Source organism: Nycticebus coucang, chromosome 5 (genome assembly GCF_027406575.1).
Source record: "Nycticebus coucang isolate mNycCou1 chromosome 5, mNycCou1.pri, whole genome shotgun sequence".
Lineage (NCBI taxonomy): Eukaryota > Metazoa > Chordata > Mammalia > Primates > Lorisidae > Nycticebus > Nycticebus coucang.
Genome location: NC_069784.1, coordinates 57,459,323 through 57,486,461, shown reverse-complemented (window position 1 = coordinate 57,486,461; position 27,139 = coordinate 57,459,323). Strand labels below are relative to the sequence as shown.

The window sequence follows — 27,139 nt, the reverse complement described above, 5'->3', positions numbered from 1 at the left end:
CTCATTATTTTGCTTATCTAAATGTTTGTGGAGTACCTGCTGGTTCCACAGCCATGTCATCTCCCACTCTTTCCCCAGCCATTGTTCTTCCTCTATTTCCACATGGTACCTGGGGGGTAGTAGCTGCTCAGAGAATTGACAATTACAGAGTAAGTAGATGGGTGGGTGGATGGATGGATGGATAGATGGGGGGATGGGTGGATGGGTGGATGTATGGATGGACAGATGGATGGGTGTTTGGATGGATAGGTGAATGGAGGGTGTTATTTGTAAAGAGACACCAGAGGCCACTTCGAGAACTACCCAGGAGTTTCTCATAAGGGAAGTACTGCTCTGTGACAAGCTAACGCTATGAACTGAGAAGAGAGGTAAGGGCCCAGCAAGAGCCGGATGCTTGTTATTTTCCCCCACCCATCTCTTTTTTCTACCTGCTAGAGTTTAAGTAGTCACCTCCCTTTGAGCTGGGACCACTGATGCTGCCATGTCTAAGTTTAAGGTCTCTTACAAGCATGCCCTTAACTCCCTTCCCTGTGAACTCTACAAGAGGAATTCAAGTATGCCTTGTTGCTGACATGGTGGGATTCTCAGACCTAAGGCAATCTTCCTGCTCCATGCCACCACAGTAAGGGCCTTGCTGACCAGAACCTCAGCTTTGAGGCTGGGCGACTGCCTTGTGGCCCTTTTCATGTAGGCATGGATGAGCTGTGTGCAGGAGCTCTTGACAAAGCTTCTCTACAGGACCCTTCTGTGTGCCCCTCTCTTCCTGATCCCAAGATTTTATGATACTGCTGTGCAGTGCATCCTTGAAATACCATGCTCTTGTGTGTACAACTATGAAGTGTTAAAATTAAAGCACATGGGCCCAGACTTGACAAATGGGGGAGAGGGGGAGGGGGAGTGAAAGACTGCTGTGTATAAACACTTCCTGTCCTCATCCCCAGGTCAAAGAGTTCTGAAACACTTTTATAAAGATTATTAAGAAGTCCCATAGGCTTGACCGTTAGTTGTTCTTGGTAATGTGCAAAAAGATAATGCCTCCTGGAATGGACATCCCTTCCTTCTCAGATTCCCTTTGTCCATTATTTTACTTCCCCAACATCACATTTCCCAAATCAACTTCCTGATGGAGACCACATTTCCCAAATAAACTTCATGATGCTTTAGTGTTAGTCACAACTTACTGGAGAAATGCTGTTAAGATAACCAGGAATCAGATATATAAACACTAAACAATCAGAAGATGGGAATCAAGGTCCAGAACACAGAGTCAGATGGATCACTGTAAGAAATTTGAAAAAGTTCCTTCTTTGGAGACTCTGGAAAGGTGGATGTGGCTGAGGATGATCTTTGCTCAGCTTATTCCCGGAATGTTGCATGCTATAAATTTTAAGAAAGAAGTCTTCTCTGTTTAACCTCATCCTAGAGAGATTAGAGGCTGAAACTTGGTGAAGATGCCGTCTCTCGCCATGACAGGTTTTAAAGACTCTGATGGGGGTGCCATGAGAGACAGGCTCCATTTTTCTTTGTGATATTTTGGCCTGTGCAACTTTGGAGGCTGTTCTCATTTTGAGGAATATGCTGCTGATGGCCAGATGATTCAAAGAGTAAGCCTTGCATAGACATGGTCTAGGTGGCTACTAGGGAGGTGGTCACTGAGGAGAAATTGTGTAGTGGTGGTTAATAGAGGGTCTCCTTCAGGGCTAAAGGGAAGAGTTTCTCTTATATGCTAGGGTAGTACTTGTCCAGCCTGTGAACATATATTTTCAGCTCTTAAAACCATTATGGCATAGGGTTGCTTCCCTTCCCTTCCTATTTAGCATTTTTATTTACCAGAAATTTCTGTTTTATTATGAATATATTTCATCTGTATGGTATTATTTAAAGAAAATGCATCTTTTCTTAGGTAGAAAAGAACATTGTATAAATTAAGGAATAACATTAAGGAAGACATACTAAACTTTTTTTTTTTTTTTTTGTAGAGACGGAGTCTCACTGTACCACCCTCGGTAGAGTGCCGTGGCGTCACACGGCTCACAGCAACCTCTAACTCTTGGGCTTACGCGATTCTCTTGCCTCAGCCTCCCGAGCAGCTGGGACTACAGGCGCCTGCCACAACACCCGGCTATTTTTTTGTTGCAGTTTGGCCAGGGCTGGGTTTGAACCCGCCACCCTCGGCACCGGGCCGGCGCCCTACTCACTGAGCCACAGGCGCCGCCCCGACATACTAAACTTTTGAAATTGTGATCACAAGAATTTTTTTCTTTGTCTATAATGAAGTTTATTTTAACTAAACAGCCTCTGTTAATGAAGTAAATTCTTCTTGGGGAAAATGACCAAGTTCAGTTCACTCTTCTTTGAAGTCAACATGGAGGAATTCTTTCTCAAATGGAGACTGTGTTTTCATTCTCTTCATTTTAATGCCATCTGCCTAACTCTCTTCTCCATGCACATTTCAAAATAATGCACCATAAAACAAAGCAAAGCCATTTTACACAATATCTAAATTTTCTCCCTACCACATGAGAAAAAGCACAAAAGCATCAGATATTCTTCTTTCTTTCAGTTTCAAAACATAATCTTATTGTTCCAACATAGACATGAATACCAAGAAGTCATGCTCAACCATGTGGGAGATTGCAGCTCTGCATGGAGGGAAGTGGAATATCCCAAGATTGGGCAGGATCAGTTATTTCCTAAGCTAAGTATGAGTCATCTGAAATGATAAGTCGGGATCTTCTGGTGGTGACATGTTCTGGAACCTCCCTAATGAAGTGTGTGTTCTGCACTGGAGGACCTGTTCAACGTTGCAGTTAGAACAGATTGCTGATAGCAATGGAAAAATTTGAGAATTTTTCAGATGTAGAATAAAGGAACTTCAATTCATTTATTACAGTGACTATCAAGTGCCTATAATATGTCAAATCATGTTCTGAACTTTTGGGATTTCTGACCCTTATGGAGTTATAGGGGAAGATGAAAATAAATATAAAGAACTGTGATGCCTGTGTGAATTATATATTGAAGGCTATGGAAAAAGGAATAGTGCTGTAAGTCAATTGGGAACATCAAAGAGGTGCAGTGAGTGGTGGTTGTGAGCCCTCTTTGAGAAGGTGATGTTTGAAAGTACTCCAAGGAAGTGATCAGCTATCTGGATTTCTGTGAGAAGAGTTACAAGTGAAGAGAACATCTGTCCAATGCAGATGTTCTGAGCCTGGAGCCTGCCTGAGATGTTCCAGAGACACTGAAGCTGGGTGGAAGAGTAGGTGGGAGAGGGGCGAGGGCTAAAGAACAAGTTCACTCTCTGCTTTTGCTCCCTGCTATTCACTATCTGTAGGACAAGATGAATCTTGCTTCTTCTACCATTGCAGTTCAGAATATAATGCACTAAGGAAGTCTCTGCAGGTGCCAAAATGTTATTTACATTCCTTGGACTTTCTTGGTTATGAGAATTTCTGTTCTATAAGGGGATGGTTATCAATGTAAGAATGGATTGATGTTGTATACAAGAGTCTTTTTTTTTTTTTTAATTTTTTTATTAAATCATAACTGTATACAATGATATGATTATGGGGCATCATACACTCACTTCATAAACCATTTGACACTTTTTTATCACAGTGGTTAACATAGCCTTTCCAGCGTTATCTCAGTTACTGTGCCAAAACATTTATATTCTACATTTACCAAGTTTCGCAAATACCCCTGTAATATGCACCACAGGTGTGATCCCACCGATTCCCCTCCCTCTACCCACCCCCCCCTTTCCCACTTCCCCCTGTTGTTAAGTTGTAGCTGGGTTATAGCTTTCATGTGAGAGTCCCAAATTAGTTTCATAGTAGGGCTGTGTACATTGGGTATTTTTTCTTCCATTCTTGGGATACTTTACTAAGAAGAATATGTTCCAGCTCCATCCATGTAAACATGAAAGAGGTAAAGTCTCCATCTTTCTTTAAGGCTGCATAGTATTGTGTTATATGTATACAAGAGTCTTTTGAGGACAGAAAGTTTACTTACCAAGAAAATGCTCTTTCAGCAGACTTTAGTTCTTCACAATATAGAATTTTGATTTTAAAAAAAACCATTTATAAAATTATGTTAAATATTACAGTATAGGTTTATGAGGTTATTATAAAAGGGATGCTGATATGAGAGTAACTGAATATTAGAGAAAATTATCCTAATGTCCTCTTTGCTAATAGTTATATGACACCTGTCTTGTCTTTTGGTTACATAGGACCCAATGAAGGCCCTCAATGGTTTCCTATCCAAAATCCTGGCTCGTAACTCATTATAGTTCTTTTCTTTGGTGTCTTAGACATTGGGAAACTTTCTTCCCTTCATGTAGTGACAATGTGACAATATTGGCTTTACATGTGTTTGGAATCAAGGGCTCCCGGCGTTACTGGGGCATCCGGATGCCTCTGTTTTTCCTTAGCACCTCCCAAAAGTTATGCTAAAGAACATATGTTAAAACTTGCAGTAAAATTGTTATTTGTTATTCAAAAAGCAAACTAATTGCCCAGTAATTCTGTAGTCATTGAAAAGATGAAGAGATTTGGCAAGCATTGGCTACTACTGGCTTTCTTTGACAATGTATTGATGAATTCATAAAGAAAATGGCCAATTTTCAAGTAGAATGAAGAGGAACAGAGTACAAAAACTTGATGAGAATTGGCTACTTCTAAATCCCAAGGCAAAGAGACAAGACCAAGAGCAACAAAGACCCATTAGGAATAATCTTTGGTGCCTCGCCACCCGTAGCTCAGTGGTTAGGGTGCTGGCCACATTTATTGGGGCTGGTGGGTTCAAACCTGGCCAGAACCTGCTAAACAAGAATGACAACAATAACAAAAAATAGCTGGGTGTTGTGATAGCCACCTAGCAACTTGGGTTGCAAGAGAATCACTTAAGCCCAAGAGTTTGAGGTTGCTGTGAGCTGTGACGCCATAGCACTCTACCTAGGGTAACATAGTCTGTCTCAAAAAAAAAAAAAAAATGAGGTTAAGATGTAGTGTTCCTATCTGCGCTGTTTTGAGGGCACTGGGCAGCAGCAATAACCTTAAGAAAAAGAGAAATTGGGCCAAGAGGGCAAAGAAATTAGCTTTGCTTGAGGTCAGGGAAAAGAACTTTGGGCAGAGTCATCATCAAGGGAGTTGACTGGAATCAAATTGGGAGGCTGCTCAATTTGTGATGACATTGTTTTTCCTAAAAAAACATAAGCTCATTCAAAGTCCATAAGTGGTGTTGAGGCAGCTAGAGCAGCTGGAATTGCACTGCCCCTGAAGAGGACGTGCAATCCACTTCAGGGGAGGCTAATGGGAGATGAACTGTGCCCAGAGGGTAAGTGCCTTCCAGACAGTGCAGCTAGTGTTCTATCAAAGAATTTCCATCACCTCTGATAAAAAGGTTAACTTCATTGTATCTGCTCAGAGGGATTTCAGCATTCCTGTGGATCAGATACTGGATATCTCCCTTTATTCTGTTTTCCCCATGGAAGTTTCTACTGAGGTTATTCAGTCTCCGTTCCACCACTGCAAACTGGATTCTGGCAGTGGGTAGATCTTTTTACTTCTTAGTTTTCTGTACCAAGAATAGCCATATGGCAAGGATATGATGGAGAGGACTATATGTCACACAGAGATCCTGGACTCTGAAGTGGACACAGTGACGGCACTGGACCTTGAGTTGTCTCTCTTGGAGAAGAGGTAAGCATGTCCATTTGTAGAAAGAAGAAAGTAAATAGACACTTGGCAGCCAAGGTTGGACTGTGATAGAGCTGTGAGAGCTTATCGACATCCTATTTTCTTCTAATTCAGGACACACAGCCATGTATAGTTGGGTGGCTTATAGTTAATGCATCACTGGAAACACAGACCATCACCTCCGTATCCAGGGAGGTAAGAGATTGTGTGCTTCCTTCCCACTTCTTTCTCTGTGTGTAGTAGAAGACAGTGGAAAGAGTGCCTGCTGAAGATCATGAGCCATGGAACAGAAGGAATCTGAGTTCCGGCAGACCCACAGTAACTATGGCTCCCAAAAGAGATAGAATACTATGGTATGAAATCACAGACATTTTGGGGCATTTTTGTCACAGAAGATAACCTATCCTGATAAGTACATACAATGTGAAGAGCAAGTTTTGTTTGATTATTATTATTTCTTTATTTTAGTAGTAAGAACATTGCTTACTTGAATGTAGCAAAAATATTAAATAAATAAAAATAGTTATGTGCACTATAGTTTGAAGAGTTTTCAAATACGGTTTTCATTTTTAAGTAATATATCCAGGTAGAAAATGACATGCCGAAAGTATTATTAGCTGATCTATAACAAAATGCTCACAAATCTCTTTTATTTTTAAAAAAATTATAATAAAAAGTATAGGAATTTTTAAAAATAGTTATAGAAAAATAAAACTACAACTTATATTTCATAAAAATAGAGACTAAAATGCTATTGTTAATTAAATCTTATGTCTCGTGGCTCTAGAAAACTCTACATTTCTTATAAATTTTTTTGGTATGAAAGTTGTATGGGATCTTCTGTTTTTAAACCCCTATTGTCTCCATAAAGTTTATATAAGAAAGGACAGGACACCACTTGGGAGACTCTTGGTTAGATTAAGGAGAGGTAACCTGTCCTTGAGTTGTTCCTAATCTTCTGAAAGATACCGGACACCTCTTTCCAAGGGGGTTGCGGGTACAGACAGGAAAGAGCAGGAATTTTGCTATGATGAGAACCACTGCCTTAGATGTACAAGGAGGATAATGAGGTTTATGGAAGGATCAGGCTCAGGGTATTCCCTAAAGATAGGAGAGATCTGGGGTTGAAGTATGTAGTGTATATACTGTCCTCAAATCCATTGCATTGATGGGTGAAGGCATAAACTACTCAACAACTCAGTAGATATAAAATGAGCTCCTACCACTTCGAAGGCAGTCAGCTGGGCCTGGAGCCTCCAGAGAAGTCCTGAGAAAGGCAGAGAAGGTGCAGGAGTTCTGAAGCCAGATGTGGATCCAGGAATCTTGGGTGTGAGGAACACATGGTGTGGGCAGTCAGAGCAGTTAGGTGTGGGATGAGAGTTATCTGGTCAAATTGCCCAAATTGGCCAATTGGTTCTTGGGAAGTATGTAATATGGCAGGTGTGGTATAGGAGATGAATATAGAGCATAGAAGAGAACAGACAGAAGAGAGGAGGCAGAATTGAGAAAGTTAAGTTGGCTGCAAAGAATGGATTAGGAAAGTGGTTGACCCAAGCCAACCATGAAACTATTCTCAGTCAGAATATGGAGGTGCAGGGAATTCCCTTAAAAATCAGTTTTTAATCTAAACCAGACAGAACTTTTTTTCAAGAATTTTTAAAGGTCATAGCTTCAGTAGCAAGAAGAAATGTAAAGGTATAGAAAATAAAGAAGAATGGGACTTCATTAAACTGAAAAGCTTCTGTACAGCTAAGGAGACAATAACCAAAGCAAAGAGACAACCCACACAATGGGAAAGGATATTTGCATATTTTCAATCAGACAAAAGCTTGATAACCAGGATCTATAGAGAACTCAAATTAATCCACATGAAAAAAGCCAACAATCCCTTATATCAATGGGCAAGAGACATGAATAGAACTTTCTCTAAAGACGACAGACGAATGGCTAACAAACACATGAAAAAATGTTCATCATCTCTATATATTAGAGAAATGCAAATCAAAACATCCCTGAGATATCATCTAACCCCAGTGAGAATGGCCCATATCACAAAATCTCAAAACTGCAGATGCTGGCGTGGATGTGGAGAGAAGGGAACACTTTTACATTGCTGGTGGGACTGCAAACTAGTACAACCTTTCTGGAAGGAAGTATGGAGAAACCTCAAAGCACTCAACCTAGACCTCCCATTCGATCCTGCAATCCCATTACTGGGCATCTACCCAGAAGGAAAGAAATCCTTTTATCATAAGGACACTTGTACTAGACTGTTTATTGCAGCTCAATTTACAATCGCCAAAATGTGGAAATAGCCTAAATGCCCACCAACCCAGGAATGGATTAACAAGCTGTGGTATATGTATACCATAGAATACTATTCAGCCATTAAAAAAAATGGAGACTTTACATCCTTCGTATTAACCTGGATGGAAGTGGAAGACATTATTCTTAGTAAAGCATCACAAGAATGGAGAAGCATGAATCCTATGTACTCAATCTTGATATGAGGACAATTAATGACAATTAAGGTCATGGGGGGGAAGCAGAAAGAGGGATGGAGGGAGGGGGGTGGGGCCTTAGTGTGTGTCACACTTTATGGGGGCAAGACATGATTGCAAGAGGGACTTTACCTAACAATTGTAATCAGTGTAACTGGCTTATTGTACCCTCAATGAATCCCCAACAATAAAAAAAAAAAAAAAAAAAGAAAAAAAAAAAAAGAAAATAAAGAAGAATGACAAAGAGAAACCAAATGTGCATTTCTTCATCAAGGTGAGATGAGCAGTAAGGCTGTGGGCCTGACCTTTGCTGACTGGTGCAGTTTGGGCTTCAAGTTACTTATGCAGAAAGAGTACTACTCTGTTCTCTAAGTGGCTATCCCAGTGAGGGACAATTCTATCAAGTCACAGAGGAGAAGAGATGAGGGAAAAGAAGAAGCTGAGACAAGCAGGGGTCAACTCTTCATTTCACACTTAACTGGCCTCACTTGTCAAAGTCAGTATGGGTCAGGAATTGGGACAGAGTGTGTGGGGAGGAGAGACACCAGTAGCTACCTCAACAAAGAAGTGGGGTCCCTGCCCTGGGTCTGTCTGCTCACGGGACACCTGCCCACACCCTCAGGAGTGTCTTGCTAAGCCCAGCACGTTTTTCTCTAGCTCAGTGACCTTTTGAATGACTTTTGTGTTTTTTTTTGTTCTTTGAATTTATAAGAAAAGTTACAAAAATGAAATAACATCATGTAATACATAATGTGGAAAACATAAAGCTCTTAAAAATGAACATGAGCATACTTGTACAACAGCCAGAAATAACCACTATTTATATTTTGCTGCATTTAGTGTCAGGAGTTTTTGTCTTCCATAAACCTACATGTATGTATACATTTTAACAAAAATGTATAACACTATATATGGAATTAATGCCAGAGAATCATACACTTAAAATGATTAAAATGGCAAATTTTCTGTTATGTTGATTTTTACACACTGAAAAGATATTGTAAAAAGCAGCCCCAAACCATGGGAACAGCGCCAGTACATTTACTTTGCATTCATTATTTCTGTGTGTTCCACTGCCCATTTTCCCACTGAGAATCATCCTGTTTAATTGTGATTTGTCCTGGAGTCATTTCTAGACTCTTCTATCATTGAAATCAGCAGTAATGTGAAGCCACCTCCACATTCCTATCTGCCCAAGTGACTTCATCTTCTCCTGCCCGTTTGACTACTACTCATCACCTGTAATGATGCTTTGGAAAGTTTATGTCTAATAGTTTCCAAATGTCCCTGGGCTCTGGTCAAACCTATTTGAAGCCTCATGTTGGTGCTGCCTGTTGCCTGCCTCATACCCCTTTCATATCACAGACCATGCAAGCTATCAAGATGTGGAGTTTTTAAAAAAAAGTATCTAATATACTCAACACTAATATGAAACCAGTATATAAACAGCTACATGCCCACAGGAAAGAAAACTCACAAGTATAGTCTAGCAAGGGGGAGGGGAGAGGAAGGAGAGGGAAGGGAAAAGGAGTTAGGGTGATTGGCCAGATCTCATCTCAAGTGCACAATGTGAGTGTACACAGCACACCCCCTGATGAAGGGCTCAGCTACAACTTGAACTTTACCTTAGAAGTGAAAACAATATTACCTAAACATTTGTACCCTTATATTGACCTGAAAAAAAAAAGAAAAAAAAAGAAATGGAGTTTGTTACTCAGTGACTGCAGCCCTTTTGAAATTGATGTCCTTTTCTCTGATGCTGGAGACAGTTCTGCAATACCCCAGAGCCACTGAACACAGAACTGCCATTTGCTGGTCACCGTTGAAGTCAGGAAGACCAGGCTACAGGGGCGAGTGAGGGGGCTAGGCTCCAGTGTCAAACAGAAACATAATTTCTGGGTTACCTTAATTAACATTGAGGCATAAGTTTCTTTTTTTTTTTTTTTTCTATTTTTTTTTTTTAATTTTTTTATTAAATCATAACTGTATACAATGATATGATTATGGGGCATCATACACTCACTTCAGAGGCATAAGTTTCTTTATTTGAAAAATATAAGGGCTTTCCTAGGTGCTCTTGAAGACTCCTCTTGCTTCTGAAGTTAGCTTGGTGTCCTGCTCTTTTCTACCTTTGTGGCTGATTATCCACCTTACCTGGATAAGATCAATACCTGCTTAAAACTCACCTCCTTTTTGAAACCACCAGATAAAACTGTTTCTGTGGGTTACTCAGGGCAAGAGAGAGATAGGGATGAGGGGTGGACAGAGAGATATTGTATGGTGTCTAAGTGATTGCATAAGAAGCACGTGGATGTCATAACTCCTAGAGAGTATGCCTCTGTGGACATATGTGGATCTGTATGTGTTGGGGATAATTTAAAGAAAAATGAATGGAGACATTCGAGTATGTTGGAGAAAAGCTTTCTTGAAGTATCCTTGTGGGCAGGATACTGAAGATCAGAGGTGGCTTGGAGCAGGCACCGTGGAACTTAGGTATAACTCAGTTCCCAGTAAGAGGAGGTCCTTGGTCTAGGTGTTTGGCTCAAAATGACAGGCTCTGGGTACATTTATACAAGGTCCACTGCCATTCTAGGAATGCCCCCTAAGTGTACCTCTACGACCTCATAGAAGTACATAGTGCTAGGATTAGACACACGACTCTGTGCCAACTCTTGTCTGCTGGTCCTAACTCACAATGAGAGAACAAAGAAGAGGGAAGATTTAGCCATGACACACATAGCCAAGAGTGGAGCTACAAGTGATTTAATGAATGCACAGCAGGAAACATGCATTTCTTCCCATCAAGAATTCCTTTTCAGATGACCCTTGAGCAGCTGAAGACCAACAAGCCATGAAGGTCTTCTGCTGAACTCAGAGGCTCAGAGGACTCTTCAGAGTGTGTGTCAGGAGAAGCTTCATAGCACATATTTTAGGATACAAATAAGGATGAGACTATGATGCAGGATAGCAACATACTGATCATAAGATCCACAGACAGGATGCAGAAGTGGATGGGAAGAGGATATTCAGCATCTGGTGGTCACCCAGGGCATGGCTGTGGACCACATTACTTCTGCTTGGTCTTCTGCTGAGCTGGGCCTGGAGTGACAATTGCCGGGTGTGGCTCAGGGTTCTTGGTGTCGCCAGGCTCAGGCAGCGGGGTGCATCCTGGGTCAGGGACCTTGGGGTAGCCTGGCTCTGGAACCTTGGTTTTTCTAGGTTGTGGAACATTTGGGTGGCAGGGCTTCTTGGTTATGGGGACAAATGGTTCTTGAGGTGGAGGCTGGCAGGGTTGTTTCACCTTCTGCTGCTGAAGTTGAGGGGGTGGAGTAGAGGTCTGCTTCTGCTGGTAGGAACTCATGCTTCAAAGGATGCTGGACCTAGACAGAGAAGCTCATTCAGTGGTTTGATTAAATAGGAAGGAAGCCAAATCTGTCTTATTACATGTTCTCTGAGACGTGAGAGTCACTCTTCTTGTCCTTTCTGCTTCCTGAGAAATTTAAAGCTGACTTGTTCTGTTCCATGGGACTGGCGCCTGTCTCTGTGCCCCGTCTCCTGGTGCATGTATAAAAGCCTCTCTAGCAACAGCTCCCATGCAGCCTCCCAGCAAGGCTGGGGAACCCCAGACTGCCCTTTATGGAAAGATGAGTCTGCTCTCTCACATCCACCTCATGGAAGCGCCGTGTTATCCAAAGGGAGATTCTATCTAAACCTGCCCTTGAGGCCACACCATGCCCCTGTGAGCCTTTGTTCACACTGTCCCCTTAGCACAGGCTTTCTGGAAGGCTCTCCAAATAAAACAATCGCTGTTGCCCATGCACACTCAACCATGTCCCGTCCTCCCTGAAGCTTTCTGCCAGATTCCAAGTCATCTTCCTCATTTGCCTCGGCACAGAACTTGCTTTGCCCTCCTTACTGATCACTCTCCGGAGGGGACGCTTGCAGATTTTGAGCATGTATCATGTTCTCTGATTAATTGTACGCTTATGCAGCAAAGAAAAATTTAACCTTTGACACCCAAATTGCCTTTGATACTGAAAATTCTTTTTTTTTTTTTTTTGTAGAGACAGAGTCTCACTGTACCGCCCTCAGGGTAGAGTGCCGTGGCGTCACACAGCTCACAGCAACCTCTAACTCTTGGGCTTACGCGATTCTCTTGCCTCAGCCTCCCGAGCAGCTGAGACTACAGGCGTGCACCACAACGCCCAGCTAGATACTGAAAATTCTTTTTTTTTTTTTTTTGTGGTTTTTGGCCGGGGCTGGGTTTGAACCCGCCACCTCCGGCATATGGGACCAGCGCCCTACTCCTTGAGCCACAGGCGCCTCCCGATACTGAAAATTCTTAATAAAATTATGGAAATCATTAAAATATCTCTAAAGGTGCTACAGACATGAAGTCCAGGGCATGCTTCCTGTTAGCTGAATGGCATCCTATGAAGAAATAACTTCCTTTCTGGTCATCAATCCCAAAGCTGTAATCTGAATGGGAAGTCAAAACGATCAACTCTAGGACCCGTAAGTCCAAAGTGCAATTGCATTTAAAATAAATATATTCTTAGCGTGGCAAAGAGATCCCAATTAAAATGAAATGCCACTGAGTGGACATTAGGAATGGGGGAGTCTCACCTCAGAAGATTGAGTGGTCTGGCCTCTCTTGTCTGATGTAGAGTCTGAGGCCAGCTGGACTTTTATAAGAAAATGAGTCCTGTCATAAGGAAATGGATTTTGGGAGGGCTGCCCTACCTTCATTCCAGCCTTTGTAATGAAAATCTCAGGCTTAACGTTTTTTGATCCATATTGTCTCAGAGACAATGCTATCACCTGGGCCTGTCCCTGCTGCTATCACCTGGTCCTGTCCCTGCTGCTCACCCTCTCTGGTGTGGTTGCTGTGGGCAGAGGCTTTGAGAATGGTAATGGCTTAAATCAGAAGGAAGTATGCACTGCTGGGACCAGAAACAGCCATGCCTCTTGGTTAAAACCCTAATATCTAATATCTAGCTCAAATTAATCCTATTCAGCATTTTACCATCCAAATGGGATGTGGCGGTAAACAAAGGGCACTTCTGTTTTTTTGCTAGGCCATAGTGAAGGTGGCAATATTGAGTCAATAGATCACCTGTTTGGCAGTGGACGCAGTCTCGGGAGGGGACATGAAAGGCAAAGTGCCTGCTGTGGAGATGAGGTGTCTTCACTTTGGAGAGAACTTTAACATGCTGTGTTGACCAGACACAGTGGATGGACACTTAGGACTGACGGGACTGTCTGACATGCGGCATAGCCCTCAAGACCCTGCCTCTCTGTGGGAGACAAGAGAGCTCCAACTCCCTGCGTTTATGCACCAGCCATTTCCTCTGATCACGGTCAGATGGACCAGATGTCACTAACCCAGTTGGCCCTCCATACACAATGACTTCCTGGATCTCCCCCAGGAGATCCAGACATCTTTAAAACTGATCTGTGTGGGCAGCTCTCCCTGCTACTGCCTCACTGCAGCATGATGTCCACGTTCCTGGCCCCTTGGGTGCGAACACCACCATCAGCTCCCTTACCAGTTTGCCAAAGCCAGTGGTGCTTCACCCTCACATAGCACCTGGTGTGTGGGGGCTCAGTCGGTGCGCAGTCATGATTTCCTGAATAGATCTGCATGTTCATGGGAGGGAAGAATGGCAGAAGATTGAGCGAGAGAGAGAAGGAAAGGTGGAGGGAAGAAAGGGAAGGGGGGAGGAAAGAAAGAGGAAACCACAGGGCTGCTTCTGGAAAATGATTCACTGTCTTGTGAAGGCCTCGCGAGGTGACCTGAGAGGAGTGTTAGGGTTCACTAAGAAGTGGAAGCTTCTACACCCTTCCCAACCCCTCTCCTTCCCTCTCTGCCAGCATTTGACCAGCCTCCTCCCTCTGGGTGGTGCCAAGATCTCTAACACACCCAAGTTCTAGGTATCACATCATCTGTCCTTTAGGGCTGGGTCCAAGTGCCCCCCGACAGGGACGTCTGGCCAGACACCGCTGTGCCCGGGATTCTTATCTCAGAGAAGCCCACTTCCTGTGCCTCTGGGTGAAACTGGGTGTCTCTCATGTTCTCCTTCAATTCTGCACTTGGGTTCTCGAGGAAATGCCTTTCTCATTTCCCATGTCCCTTCTCTGGGTGGGCTCTCTCCTGCCCTTCCTACCTGGTGCCTCGTTCACCCCAAGAAAAGCCTCTCTAACACCAGCTTCCTGAACTTCTCATCCCACCCCAGCCCTGTTATTCCTGCTGGTTTGGTCACAGGCTCTGACTCTCCATGCCCATCAGAGAAGCTCTGTTTCTTAGTCAGCAGTGTGGGTGAACTGACTAACGTCGCCTCGGCATTCTAGGGGCTCACTGAGTGGGCTCTGGAAGTGGCCCAGCTCCCTTGCTACCTATTTTTCCCTCTGATTTCCTTCCATGGTGGCTGCAGGCTGCTGCTCTTCCAATCTTGTTGTCTTGGGACCTTTCTGGGACCTGTTTGTGGGCAGCACCGGGTGACCCTCAGGCACTCTGCAAATTGCGTCTTGCTCTTCTGAGTGTCATGCCTATGTTGACCACCCCTGCATGCAGCCTAGGACTCTTCACCTCCTGACCTGAGGGTCTCTGAAGCCTTGGCTCGAGGTCTCTGTGAGGAGCTGACACAGCTGTGGATGTTCAAGCCTGGCAGTCAGCACGGTGATGCCCAGCCGCCTGGCTTCACCCATGGAGGGCACAAGCAGATGCGTAACGCTTCCCTGCTTCATTCGCAGGGGAAAGCCTTCTGTGACACACTTTCTCCATCCTCTCAGAGGGTTTTGGGGATCAAGTTCCAGGTGCCTGTGGTGGTTTCCTACTTAGTAACACATTCTTTGTTATGTGTTGATTTTTCCTTTTGCCTCAGTTTTACCGCCCCATCCCCCTTTATTTCATGATCTTCCCTCCTCTGATACCATTGCCAAGGGTGCACAGGTCTTTTCTGTGGGGCTGACTGGGCTTAGGCATGTTATGAACACATGTGCTTCATTGGAGATGCAGTAGGGAAGCACCACTGTCTCGCGGTGGAAGTCAGAGGGGTCATCTGGTGGATCAGAGGAGAAACCAGGAATTACTATAAGGACTGCTTTGGGAGATGCAAACTGGACCATCCCAGTGGAGTGGCCTCTGGGTGTACGGGGCTATTTAAATGTAGGCATAGATATTTGGGATCTGGATTATGGAAGAACAGCATGGCGACATAGAATCTTGCCCATAGCTGAGCAGCCAGCATTCTGATATTGACTCTATGGGTGGGTATTTATGTGCTCTCCTCCACACCATTCTGCTCCTGACTTGTTTTGCAGGGTTTTAAACCCTGGAGTTGGCCTGATAAAAGTAGTGCACTTAGTACCATGACACAGGCAGCCTCGGGATCTGGATTGTGCAGGGGACACCCCAGGTGTGAGGCGTCTCAGTGAGCTAGGCCTCCATCCATGACTGCAGAAGTGTTCTCTGGGGTCAGTCACCATCAGCATCTTGCCACTGTTCCCAGCTAGCACACCCACCTCCACCCACAGGGTCCTGCTCACCTGCAAGCTGCTCTCTCCAGCCCTGAAAGCACATCACAAGGGGAAGAATTTGCCAGAATTCCTTGCTCTGGAAGGTGGTGGGAATTGAGCAGCTTGTGACTCCAACACTTTTCACAGTTCTGGCTCTGTGGGATTGTGCATCAGGCAGAATTGACACAATGCCTGCCTGCATTGTTTACTGTTCTGTTTGCTGCCACTGCCACGGTTCTTGCTAAAGTGCCAGGGATTTGATTCCTCTCTGCCAGTTTATATGAGCCTTCTGTACAAGTTAGCAAAGTAAAAAGATAAAATGCTCTCTTATTTTGTCATTGGTCTTGATATTACAGACTCCCTGATAGGATCCCAGGGACCCCTGCAAACCTGCACACCATGCTTCAAGAAACACCTCAGTGTGCTCAGATTTGCACAACTAAGGCAATTCCTGTTTTGGGCCCAGCACATTGGCCCTTGAGGCAAGGTAACTTACAAAGCCTTGAGATGGGGAAGACACAAAACCTCATAAATTACTATCTCAGTAAAAATATCCTGCCAGGGCTGTCATATTCTGGAGAAGGGTTAGGTGGAAGGAGGACCAAGATGGCTACCAAGGATTTGGAAAATAAGATCAAATTACAAAAGAAAGAAAAACCGAACTTATTATCCATTTGCATGCATGCCCTATCCTCATAGATATGAACTACTGGTTATTTGTTTGCCATTTCTTTGCAGCAATCTCATATTTCCAGAGAGTCTCATATTTTTAAATGGGCAAAAAGTGTTGACTCTCAGAACCTTAGAAAAGTGTTGACTCTCAGAGCCACAGAGCACCAGAGGTGAGAGACATCCCCTTATTTTGTGCAGATCACTTGCCCTTGTCCTATCTTCTTGCTTGAGTTTTCCGGAAAGGGGATGATTATTGTGTTATTAACTATCACCCACTTGCAGTTAAAATAATGCTAGTTCTAGTTAAGAAAGTCCTTAATGGGCCAGGCTTGGTGGCTCACGCCTGTAATCCTAGTAGTCTGTGAGGCCGAGGTGGGTGGATGGCTTGAACTCAGGAGTTCAAAACCAGCCTGAGCAAGAGCAAGATTCCCTCTCTATTAAAAATAGAAAAATTAGCTGGGCATGGTCGGGGCGGGGTGGGGCTAAACTCCCAGGTATTCAGGAGCCTGAGGCAAGAGGATTGGTTGAGCCCAGAAGTTTGAGGTTGCTGTGAACTATGATGGGCCACAGAACTGTACCCAGGACAACAGAGTGAGACTCAGCCTCAAAAAACAAAAACAAACAAACAAAAAAAGTCCTTGATGACAGAGCAACAGTTATTTAAAAAATATCTTCATCTTTTTTTGAAATTCTAAGTCACAACATAGGAAATACATATAAAATACTTCTGCTACATTTTGAAGTATTGTGTTGTCTCCAGAAAAAAAAATTTTGTGTAAATGAATTTTGATCTGAAGTAAGCTGTTTTTTACAAAACATGAATTCGGTCACTCAGACTTGGCATTTGGCAGATGTTTGGAAAATGAACTAAGTGAGACTGTGACTTCAAAGAAAGCAGCTGACAGCAGTTGTGTAGTCAGGCCCTATGGGGACCCTGACGATCTCCTTGGCATCTGTTCCTTTATGTAATCCTTCCCTCCTTGAGTGTGGGTGGAAACCATGGCCTGCTTCTAGCCAGTAGACTGGAACAAAGCAATGGGATATCTGTCTATGATTATGTTATTTAGTTGACTTTGACTTACCAGGTTACATAATTTGCTTTGCACATTTTAAGTCACAGTTATAAGTGCGCCCTTTCACTCAGAAAGTGTGTGCTGGATTCCTCCCCCCATGAGGAATCCATACTTGAAAGTAAGTGTTGACTGACTAGCTCCAGTTTAGCATTGAGGACATGTTGTATTCGTCCTTTCTTGCAAAACTTCATGCAGAAGAATGGTCTCTGGTTCCATCCAGGTTGCTACAAAAGATACTAGAGGACGCAGAGAGAAAATGTGAACTTTTAAGCACAAACTTTAGTTTTGAAAGATGCCCTGTCTCAATTACTTGATTATAGTATAAGCGCCCAGTAGTGAATTAATTTTCTGAAGAGACTGCTGGTGGTGTTAATGAATGCAATTTATTTTCTATTGTATAATGTGTCAGCATTTGTAAGAGCTGTATAACTTAGCCAATATTTTTAAAATTAACAATTTTTGATGCTACAAAATTTTATATATATATAGATGATAGGTGAAAGTGCAAGATAGATCAGTGAATTTTTAAAATAAATTTGTAAAGACTCTGTTTTGAAGTTTTGTATCATTTCTACATGTAATACCTCCTCTAATACTTTGGGATATATTTATTTTTTTCCAATTTTGAAGCTCTTGTTGAAGTCTTGCTAGATTTCTGTATCAGTTTCTGAAATTTTTTTCACATATGTAGCTTTGTGCAACCACCATCATCAGGATACCTGACTTTATCATAACCTCATGGGCCCACACTGCCTCCTTCTCCCCCATTATCCCTAAGTACTAATGTATTTGCCATCTCTGTAATTACTTTTATAAATGTTATATAAACAGAATCTTTCGGTTTGTATCCTTGTGCAATTGGCTTTTTTATCCACTCAGGATAATTTCTTTGAGATTTATCCAAACTATCAGGTGTGCCAACCGTTTGTTCCTTTGTTATTGTTAAATAGTATTCCGTGGTATGGATATATCACAGTTTAATCATTTCTCCTTTGAAGAAGATTGTTAGGTTCCAGTTTGGGGCTACTTCTAATAAAGCCGCTATAAACATTCATGTGCACTATCCTATGCAAAAATCAGTTTTCATTTCTTTGGAATATGTGTTCAAGAGCATGATCATCATCAGGTCATATGGAAAGGGCATTTTAATTGAAAAAAAAAAAAAACTACAAAACTATTTTCCAGAGTGGTTGTACCATTTTACATCCAAGCAATGGATGAAAGATCCAGTTTTTCACTTTCTTGCTAGTACTTGTTGCTATCAGTACCTTTTTCTTTTAGCAATTAACGATTTACCATTAAAATATCATGTGGTTTTAATGTATGACTTTCGATTGCTGATGGTGTCTAATGTCCCTTCCTTTACTTGCCATCTGTATGTCTTCCTCCGGGAAATCTCTGCTGGTGTCATTTGCATATTTCCTAAAGCAGTGGTTCTCAACCTTCCTAATGCCGGGGTCCTTTAATACAGTTCCTGTGGGTCGTGACCCACAGGTTGAGAACCACTGTCCTAAAGGATTGTATGTTTTTATTGTCCAGTTTTGAGAGGTTTTCTTTTCTTTCTTTTTTTTGCTAGGTCTGGGGTAGAATGTAGCAGTATCATAGTACCTCACAGCAACCTCAAACTCCCGGCTCAAGTGATCCTTCTGCCTCAGCCACCTGAGTTGCTGGGAACCAGGTGCTACCACCATGCCTGGTTAATTTTTCTATTTTTTAGTAGAGACAGAGTCTCACTCTTGCTTAGTTTGGTCTTGAACTCCTGATCTCAAGTGATCCTCCTGCTTCCCAGAGTGCTAGGATTAAAGGTGTGAACCTTATTCATTCTAGGTACGAGTTCTTTGTTGGATACCTATTCCAAATATTGGGAACATTTATCCCAGTTTATAATTGTCTTTTTGTCCTCTTAACTGGATCTTTTACAATGAAAACGTTTTTAATTTTGGTAGGGCCTAATGTATCAATTTAAAAAGCTTTTGGATGGTGCTTTTTGGTTTAAGTCTAAGAAATCTTTGCCTAATTGTAGGTCCCAAAGTTTTTTTCATGTTTTAGGATAACATAGTCTTAATGTTTTTCATTTAAGTTCAAAATCTACTTTGAGTAACTTTTATATAAATTGTGACATTGAAGTTGAAGTCAATTCTTCTGCTTATGACTGTCCAACTGCTCTAACAGCCTTTATTTTTTAAAAAAGTGCTCGCCCTTTCACTGTATTGCTTCTGTCCTTTTATTACAGTTAATTTAAATAGTGTTTGTGGATTTCAGGTTTACACTCTTTTCCTTTGATTGGTGGTCCATACTTCCACCAGCACTGTGTCACCTTGATTAATGTAGCTATATGTGTCCAAAAGAAAGTTTTTTTCTTTTCCCATTAAGTTACTATAATCATGGACTTTTAAATGAATCATTTACCTTAATATAACTAATTCCAAAGCATAAGTACTTTTAAATTTTACCTATTTGCTAGTGGTGATGATTACTTGTAAAATTGATAAATGTGTTTAAATAAATAAACCCAGAAGGATTGTGAAAAAGCAAGGATTAACATTTTGAGGGGTTTTCCATTTTAAAAATAATATTACTCACAGTCAAATAAAATTTTATACTAGTAAACAGCATATAAAATAGAAACATTTGGTAATTTGCATACCAGAATACCTATAATATTAGTAATATTATCTATTTGATTAATCTACACAATTCTATTATACATGGTGTTGAGGAAGGTGAAAGGGATTATGCTGTCTCACCTCCTGCTCCCATGATCACCACCTCTCTCAACTGGGAGCCTCTCACTTGGATTGGAGACATAGCTCTGTGCTCAGGTGCCCAGTCTTCTATGAGGTGTAGGATGCTTCCTTTTAAGGAGGGGTGCAGGCAGAGCCAGGAAAGGGCAATTGGTTTGCAGCTGTGTACACTGGCACTTTAGCTGTGTAGAGAGAACAAGGTTGGTTAAAGAATAGGCTCAAGGCACTCTGAGAAGACAATAATTCAGAGAGTGGAATGTAGATGTTCTTCTCAAACCCACTGTGTTACCTGGTGAAGGTATAAACCTCGCAGCAGGCATTGGGTGACTTTTGCATTTGGCAGATAGTGGGCTGGGCCCTGAGTCTGTAGCCCTTAGCAAGGTGAAAAGTTTCTGACCTTGAAGCGCTCACAGTTGGAGATGTTAGACATCCATGTAGTAATTATGGTGGAGGCCGTATGGCATGGGACACACAGGGCGGTGTGGCATAGGCTGTGGCACATCTGGCAGCAAAGGCCAGAGAGGACCTCGTTTGAACCCAAAGGCTACTTGGTTCTGTGCTAGGCATGAGGTAGATGGGGTGGAGAGTGCTGAGAGTAAAGCAGAAAAGAGAGAGGACAAGGGGACATCAGGAAGAAAAATGTGATGCAGAGTCAACAAATTAAGTAGGGAGGAGGAAGCGGGGAAGTAGGGAAGTAGCTGCCCAGGTGTCTAGGAAAGAGACTCTCCCAGGCAGCAACAGAGAGGAAGCAGCCGTGGAAACTCCTTACTGAACAACTCCTACATCCACCAGGTGCTATCTCCCTATTTCATTAGCATACATGGGGACTCATGATTTCACTGGGACAGCAGAATGTGAGGCTGAGGAAACCAAAATGTATTCATGGAGAGGAGCCAAATGTGCTTTTCTTTGTCTGCACAAGATGAGATTGGCAACCCCGTGGTGAGCCTACAGTGGACCAGCCTTTGACTGCTTGTGCCTCTGATTCCTCCTAGGGCTGCTGGCTGAGAGAATGGGGCTCTACCGTCTAGGAGGAAGGGTCCTAGAGAAAATAAGCTGCTCAGACAGGGAGAATCCTAAGTGTCTCAGTCAGTGGGCAGCACAGGAGTCTTTGGGAGTGAGTGGGAGGGAGTAATGTTTCTGGTGTCCCACAGAAACACATGGAGCTATATCAGAGTTTATGTGGGGAACTGCGCAGATGGCCACTCTGCACTGTCCCCTCTGGGCTGCCAGCCTGGACACACTGCAGGTCTGTAGGAAGCTCTGCAGACACGTTTCCTCCAGCTCCTCAACATCTCAGCCTGTTTTAATTTTTAAAATTCATAAAGAAGTGTGATAAATAAATGGTATTTCAATTCATAATGTAGAAAATATTTAGAATATGGGAATATTCAATGAATAAACAATGCTTTTTACTCACCAAACAGCCACTGTTTATGTTCTGCTGTATTTACTGCCAATATTTGTATGTGCAAAGATGTGCTTATGTCTTACCTGTCATTGATGCAGGACAAGGCAGCACCATGACCTGCCGCCTTAGCCCTGGAGGTGATGATGCACCTGGGGACAGAGGAACAGGAACCAGCTTGCTACAAGGGCCAGACACCTGTGGGGGAGATGCTAGCGCAGTGCTGTGTCCTCCAGTGCAACTTCTGCCTGGTCAGTTTCCAAGGCCTGAGAGTTCATTGGACAGCTGGCTGTAACTGACAGGACTCACACCCTAGAAGAACAACCCTCCTGCCACTATATAAACCCCTGAGGAGAGAGCCCAAAGACAGACCTCGAAGAGGGAACAGGAGAGCTTGTTCCCCTCCTGGGTTCTCTCTGCCAGGAGGTTTGGTTTTTGTAGTTGTTGTAAGTTTTGTTTCTTTAAATAAATCCTGACTTAACACTGATCATCCTGTGGTCCGTCAATTCATTCTTCCTATCGTGGAGACCAAAAACCTGAAATTCTGGTGTCATCATGACACTTGAGGTGATCTTGATACTGTCTGACCATTTTTCTGCGTGACTAAATACAATAATATTATGATCACAGTATGTTCCAACACTTAGATGCACATAACTTATTCCCAGCCTTTTCACATTATATATAAATCGAAATGATTAGCCTAATAAATAAATGCTTGTGTACATGGACGACTGTTTCCCAGTGGAACTGGGGACATGCAGATATTTAAAGATTTTGATTCAATTCAGTCAACAACATTCCAAGATGGTCCCTTAACTTTTATCTCGAACTGCTGGGCCACCAGCCAGAGCTTCCATGTGTGGCTGCCTCCTGGAGGTGTCAGATACTTTCTACCATTCCTAGGAGCAGCAATTTGAACTCGCCTCAACAGTGCACCCCTTACACACCCAGGTGACGTCAACTCTCCAGCCAGTCTGACAACTACTCATCAAGTTGCAAAATTTTGTTGCACCATTTTTGTCTTTGGATTTTTCCCAAATATCCCTGAACTGCACATCACTTTCCAGGTGCCTCTGTCTCCCCCCTCACACTGCCTCAACACGTGAAGACCATCCATCTTGTCAAAAAATGGGGTTCACTCCCCACTGACCACCTCAGATTCCTCTGAAAACATCTGGTGGCCTCTCATCCTCTGGAGACTGTTCCCTAACATCCCAGGTGTATATAATAAAGACTTGCAAATGTGTTGGTCACTGTTGAAATCATAAAGACAGGCCTTCAGAAGAAAAAGCCAGAGGCTGGGCTCTGGGTGCAATCCAGAAACATGATTTCTAGGTGATTTCAATTAATTAATTTCCCCTTTCTGAGTATCAGTTTGTGAATGTGGAAAATGAATGAGCTGTTGAGGATGCCTCTGGCGTCTTGGTTCACCCCCATGTTTTGTATCTGATGATCTGCGCTTCCTCAATTTTCTGCTGATTGTTGTCTTATCTGTATTAATCCCCTTCTGAAACCTGCTTCAACTTTTCTGCCCTTTTTCATTTGATGCATTTGCTTTTATGTTTTACTTAGAGAAGTACCATGTGAATGCTTGGGAAGGGGAGCACGTGCGCCTTTGTGGGAGTGAGTTTGTGTGGGAGGATCGAAGCCATCGCTCTCGGAGCTCTTCTGGGCAGGCACTGTGGATCCCCCTCTCTCTTCCCAATACAGCAGCCGGTGATTTCACGGTGGGCACTCAGTGAAAGAAAAAGACTGGCTGAGGCAATCAAATCAGTGTGTGCACATAAGCGGGAGGAGCGTCTGTGTGCGCATGCGTTCGGAACGAGAGTACGTGTGAAAGCGAGAGTGATGGGTGTCTGTGTGCGCACGCGTGTGGGGTCAGCATCTGTGCGCACGCGTGCCAGGTCAGTGTCTGTGTGCGCACGTGTGCGGGACCAGCGACTATGTGGTGATTGAGATGAGCATCTGCGTGTGCTCGAGAGTATGACAAGCGCACGTGTGTGGCACCAGCAACTGTGTGCGCACACGTGTGGGATGAGCGTCAGTGTGCGCACCTATGTCCCTGCCCAGGAGTCTCGCCTTCTGGGTGTGTCAGAGTGTCTGGCTCCATGTGTTGGCGGTTTCAGAAAGGGAGGATGAGCAAAGAACAAAGAATCAGGTTACGATTCCTACAGGCACAATTTCTGTGAAATAATTTTGCAGAAAGAAATCAACCAGGCAAAATAAAGGTGATTTGAGGGCAGGGATTCCGAGTCAGCGATGACTTGAAGGAGTCGCCATCTGAACTCAGGTGTGACTCAGCCGCGGCTTCCCAGAGTGACAGACTCCAGGCCCACAGCCCTCCCAGGAGAGTTCTGCATGCACAACAGCCATGCACACACGTTCTCAGGGCCAGGACCCAGTGCCACTGTCAGACTGCAGACTTAACAGCAGCCCTCACTGAGTGCCCTACTTCACGCTGGGACAGTGCTGAACTTTTGAGCCAGTGACACATACAAACAGGCATGTAGTTAAAATGTTATTTATTGGAGAAAGAGCATGGAATATTACTTGATCCCTCCCCAAACCTCTCTTCAGATGAACCCTGAGCAACTGAAAGGAAGACCAGCTCCCCCAGTCAGAATTTCTGCCTTATTCACAGGCTCAGAAGCTCTCCAGAGATATAATTTTACAAGTGCAAACAGGAAGGCATCATGACTCAGGATGACAGCATGCTAATTGCAAGGTGTATGGGCAAATGGGACTCATAAACAGAGCAGGATGGGGGCTCAGCATCTGGTGCTCGGCTCCTCCAGGGCTGGGCTGTGGACCACCTTACTTCTGCTTGGTCTTCTGCTGGGCCGGTGCTGGAGTGACCTTTGTGGGGCAGGGTTCTGGCACCTTGGGGTGGCAGGGCTCAGGCACCTTGGGGTGGCAGGGCTCAGGCACCTTGGGTTGGCAGGGCTCAGGCACCTTGGGGTGGCAGGGTTCTGGCACCTTGGGGTGGCAGGGCTCAGGCACCTTGGGGTGGCAGGGTTCCTGGGGTGGAGGTTTGCAAGGCTGTTTCACCTGCTGCTGGTGAAGCTGAGGGGGTGGGGTGCAGGGCTGCTTCTGCTGTTGAGAACTCATGCTTCAACGTGGCTGGGTCTAGAGACAAAAAAGCTGACACAGTGATTCAGTTAAACAGAGAAGAAGCCAAGTTTAATGCCAAATAGATTTAATGTCTGGCCCTTCTTAAAAGAGAATATTTTTCTTTTCTCTGCCCTGCTACATTTGAAAGTAGAATATTTATTGATAATTTCTACCCTCTCTGGGTGAGGAGGGTCCTTACCCAGAAATTAAGAGGAGAAACTTAAAGGTAGCTTGTTTTCCTTCATTCCAGTGGGGCTCTTTCCTTGGCTCCCTTTTGCCCCCAGACATCTTATATCCCTCATTAGAAAGTGCCCCAGGATAGCTAGCTTCTGGGAGGGACGTGAGGCCCACGTGTTAGGCCTTTTCCAGTCTACTCACTCCAAAGACCTCTCAGGACGCCTGGTGACCTGCAGGATGGCTCTACGTTGCCCTAAGCCCCTGTGATTCTGCTTCGGTCTTTGATCACACAATGCCCTCTGAATGCTGTCTCCCCCATCTCTGCTGTCTAAACCCTCCTTTATCATAGCTCACGTCCCCTGCCCCCACTAAGAGACTCTTCTTGAGCAGTGTTTCCCCAAACTGCCCAGCTCTTTGCTGTTCCTCCCTCCCGTAGCCCTCGCTCCCCTGCCAATCACTATCTGCTTCAGGTTCATCTGTCACCTTCCCTGCCAGGTTGCAACGTTGCTGAGTAGCTTTCCTGTTGGTCTGGCTTCCCAAGGTGCCTAGCCCGCTTCCTTAAGTGTGAGAAGTACTGGGTAAGAGTTCTGTCTAAAGAACAGAAATTTCTGTGTCACATCAGAGGATCTGATGGTGTTGCTGAGGGTGCTGTGGGCCTGGGCCTGCCCTGCTTTGAGCTTCCTGTGGACCCCTGCATGTCTCCTGCCCCTGCCCAGCTCTAGTCCAGTGGCTGTCCACTGAGGGGATGGACCCGTCTCCAAGGTTCCTTCAAACCCAAACTGTGCTTTTCCCTAAAGACCTCCCACTGCATCTGACTCTAATTGATACCCTGCACAACCATTTTATACATGTTTCCAATAAAGAGAAAATAAATTAGAATCTCAAACTGGTTGCAATGAGGACTCACCTGGCACACAGAGGATGGGTTGTCTGGTTGCTTGGGTCTGGTGTGAAGGCAGTGGCCAGCTGGCTTTTATAAGAGAATGGGCCCTGCCTCAAGGAAATGGCATCGCCCAGGCACTCTGTTTTCATTCCTCACCTGTCACCCCTGAGTCACACCCCACCGCCCATTGCCCATTGGCTCAGCTTTTGTGATGAAAACCACCCACCTGATGTTTTTTGGCACTCACTGGCTGACAATGATGTCACCTGGGCCTAATCTTCACTGCCAGCTTCCTGCTCAGACCCAGGTGCAGGGCTTGCATTGGGCAGGGTGATGGTCAGGCTTCCCGGCAGGTTTCCCGGAGGGTTAGTGAGTTGGCCCTGGAGCCATCAGTGTCCTTTGAGGCCTTGTCACCTTCTGTCTTTGACACTGAGGTGGCTGTCCCCGTTCTGTGGAACAGAATGCTCTGGCACACGAACAGCTGGGAAGAGAAGGGGAGCGGCCAAGCCCAGCTGCACATTTCCTGTCTGCTCTAGCCAAGGTGGAAGCTGTAGATAACAGAATTGGCTGAGCCCAGACTCTTTGTCTGGGGGTCCAAGAACCTCCCACTCATCCCCCCATGTTTCTCCCATCTCCATTGAACTGCACATGTTCAGAATAATTTACTGCACTTACACCCCCTCTGTCCCACCCCTCCATGACTGGCTGCTAATCTGGAAAATCCTGCTTTCCTTCACCAACCACACCCATTTCAGGGGCTTTTACAGACTAATCCTTTCCTGGGATAACCTTTTCCATCCACTCCACCCAGCCATCTAGCTGTGTTCCTGTCCTCCTATTTAATAGGGTTAATTGCCCTCCCCCCTAAAAATGCTATGAAAACTGGAAGCCTTATCTAACTAGCCCTTCAGCTTGCCGGTCCCTGGGATCTTCCCCTGACACCTGCGGATTCTGCATCTGCAAGGTTTTGCTCCTCTGTGTGGCTCTGGGTCTCTTGGGAGCATTCTGAGGGTCAGAGCTATGCTTGCTCAAACCAACAGTGTTCCTGCTGTAATGTTAATCTCCTGAATAAGTAGATGGGGGCATCTAAGCAGCTCTGTGAGGAGGAAGCCCACTGTCCTGACAGACCAAGAATTACCCCCAGCTCAGAGCCACTGAGGATCTTGGGCAGGCTTTAGTCCACGTTCCTCCAAGGATGATTTGAAATCTGAAATAACACACCCAAGGTCAGTCAACCCCTGGGGAAAAATAATTCCACACAAAAATCCCATGTTCTCCTTTGTTTTGCTCTAATGTACTTGGAGGAAGTTAAGCCCAGGCAGAAAGATAGTGGGTGGCAGAGAAGGG

General features: G+C 44.1%; 2 protein-coding genes across 2 annotated transcripts; both read right to left on the bottom strand.

Annotated features, from left to right (window-relative positions):
- Positions 1–10,950: 10,950 nt before the first annotated feature.
- On the bottom strand, positions 10,951–11,621 carry LOC128586767 (cornifin-B-like). Its single transcript, XM_053592863.1, has one exon. It carries the CDS (start codon positions 11,562–11,564, stop codon positions 11,271–11,273), a length of 294 nt encoding a protein of 97 aa, XP_053448838.1. The 5' UTR covers positions 11,565–11,621; the 3' UTR covers positions 10,951–11,270.
- A 12,505-nt stretch (positions 11,622–24,126) lies between these two features.
- Positions 24,127–25,955, bottom strand: LOC128586016 (cornifin). The gene is made up of 2 exons (XM_053591517.1): positions 25,817–25,955; positions 24,127–24,747 (listed from the first exon to the last, which is right to left on the bottom strand). The coding sequence occupies exon 2, from the start codon at positions 24,727–24,729 to the stop codon at positions 24,436–24,438; it is 294 nt and encodes a 97-aa protein (XP_053447492.1). The 5' UTR covers positions 24,730–24,747; positions 25,817–25,955; the 3' UTR covers positions 24,127–24,435.
- Between the last annotated feature and the right edge of the window lie 1,184 nt (positions 25,956–27,139).

Excerpts from the sequence above, each read along its gene's own strand:
- LOC128586016 (XM_053591517.1), bottom strand. The coding sequence starts at position 24,729 with ATGAGTTCTCAACAGCAGAAGCAGCCCTGCACCCCACCCCCTCAGCTT.
- LOC128586767 (XM_053592863.1), bottom strand. The coding sequence starts at position 11,564 with ATGAGTTCCTACCAGCAGAAGCAGACCTCTACTCCACCCCCTCAACTT.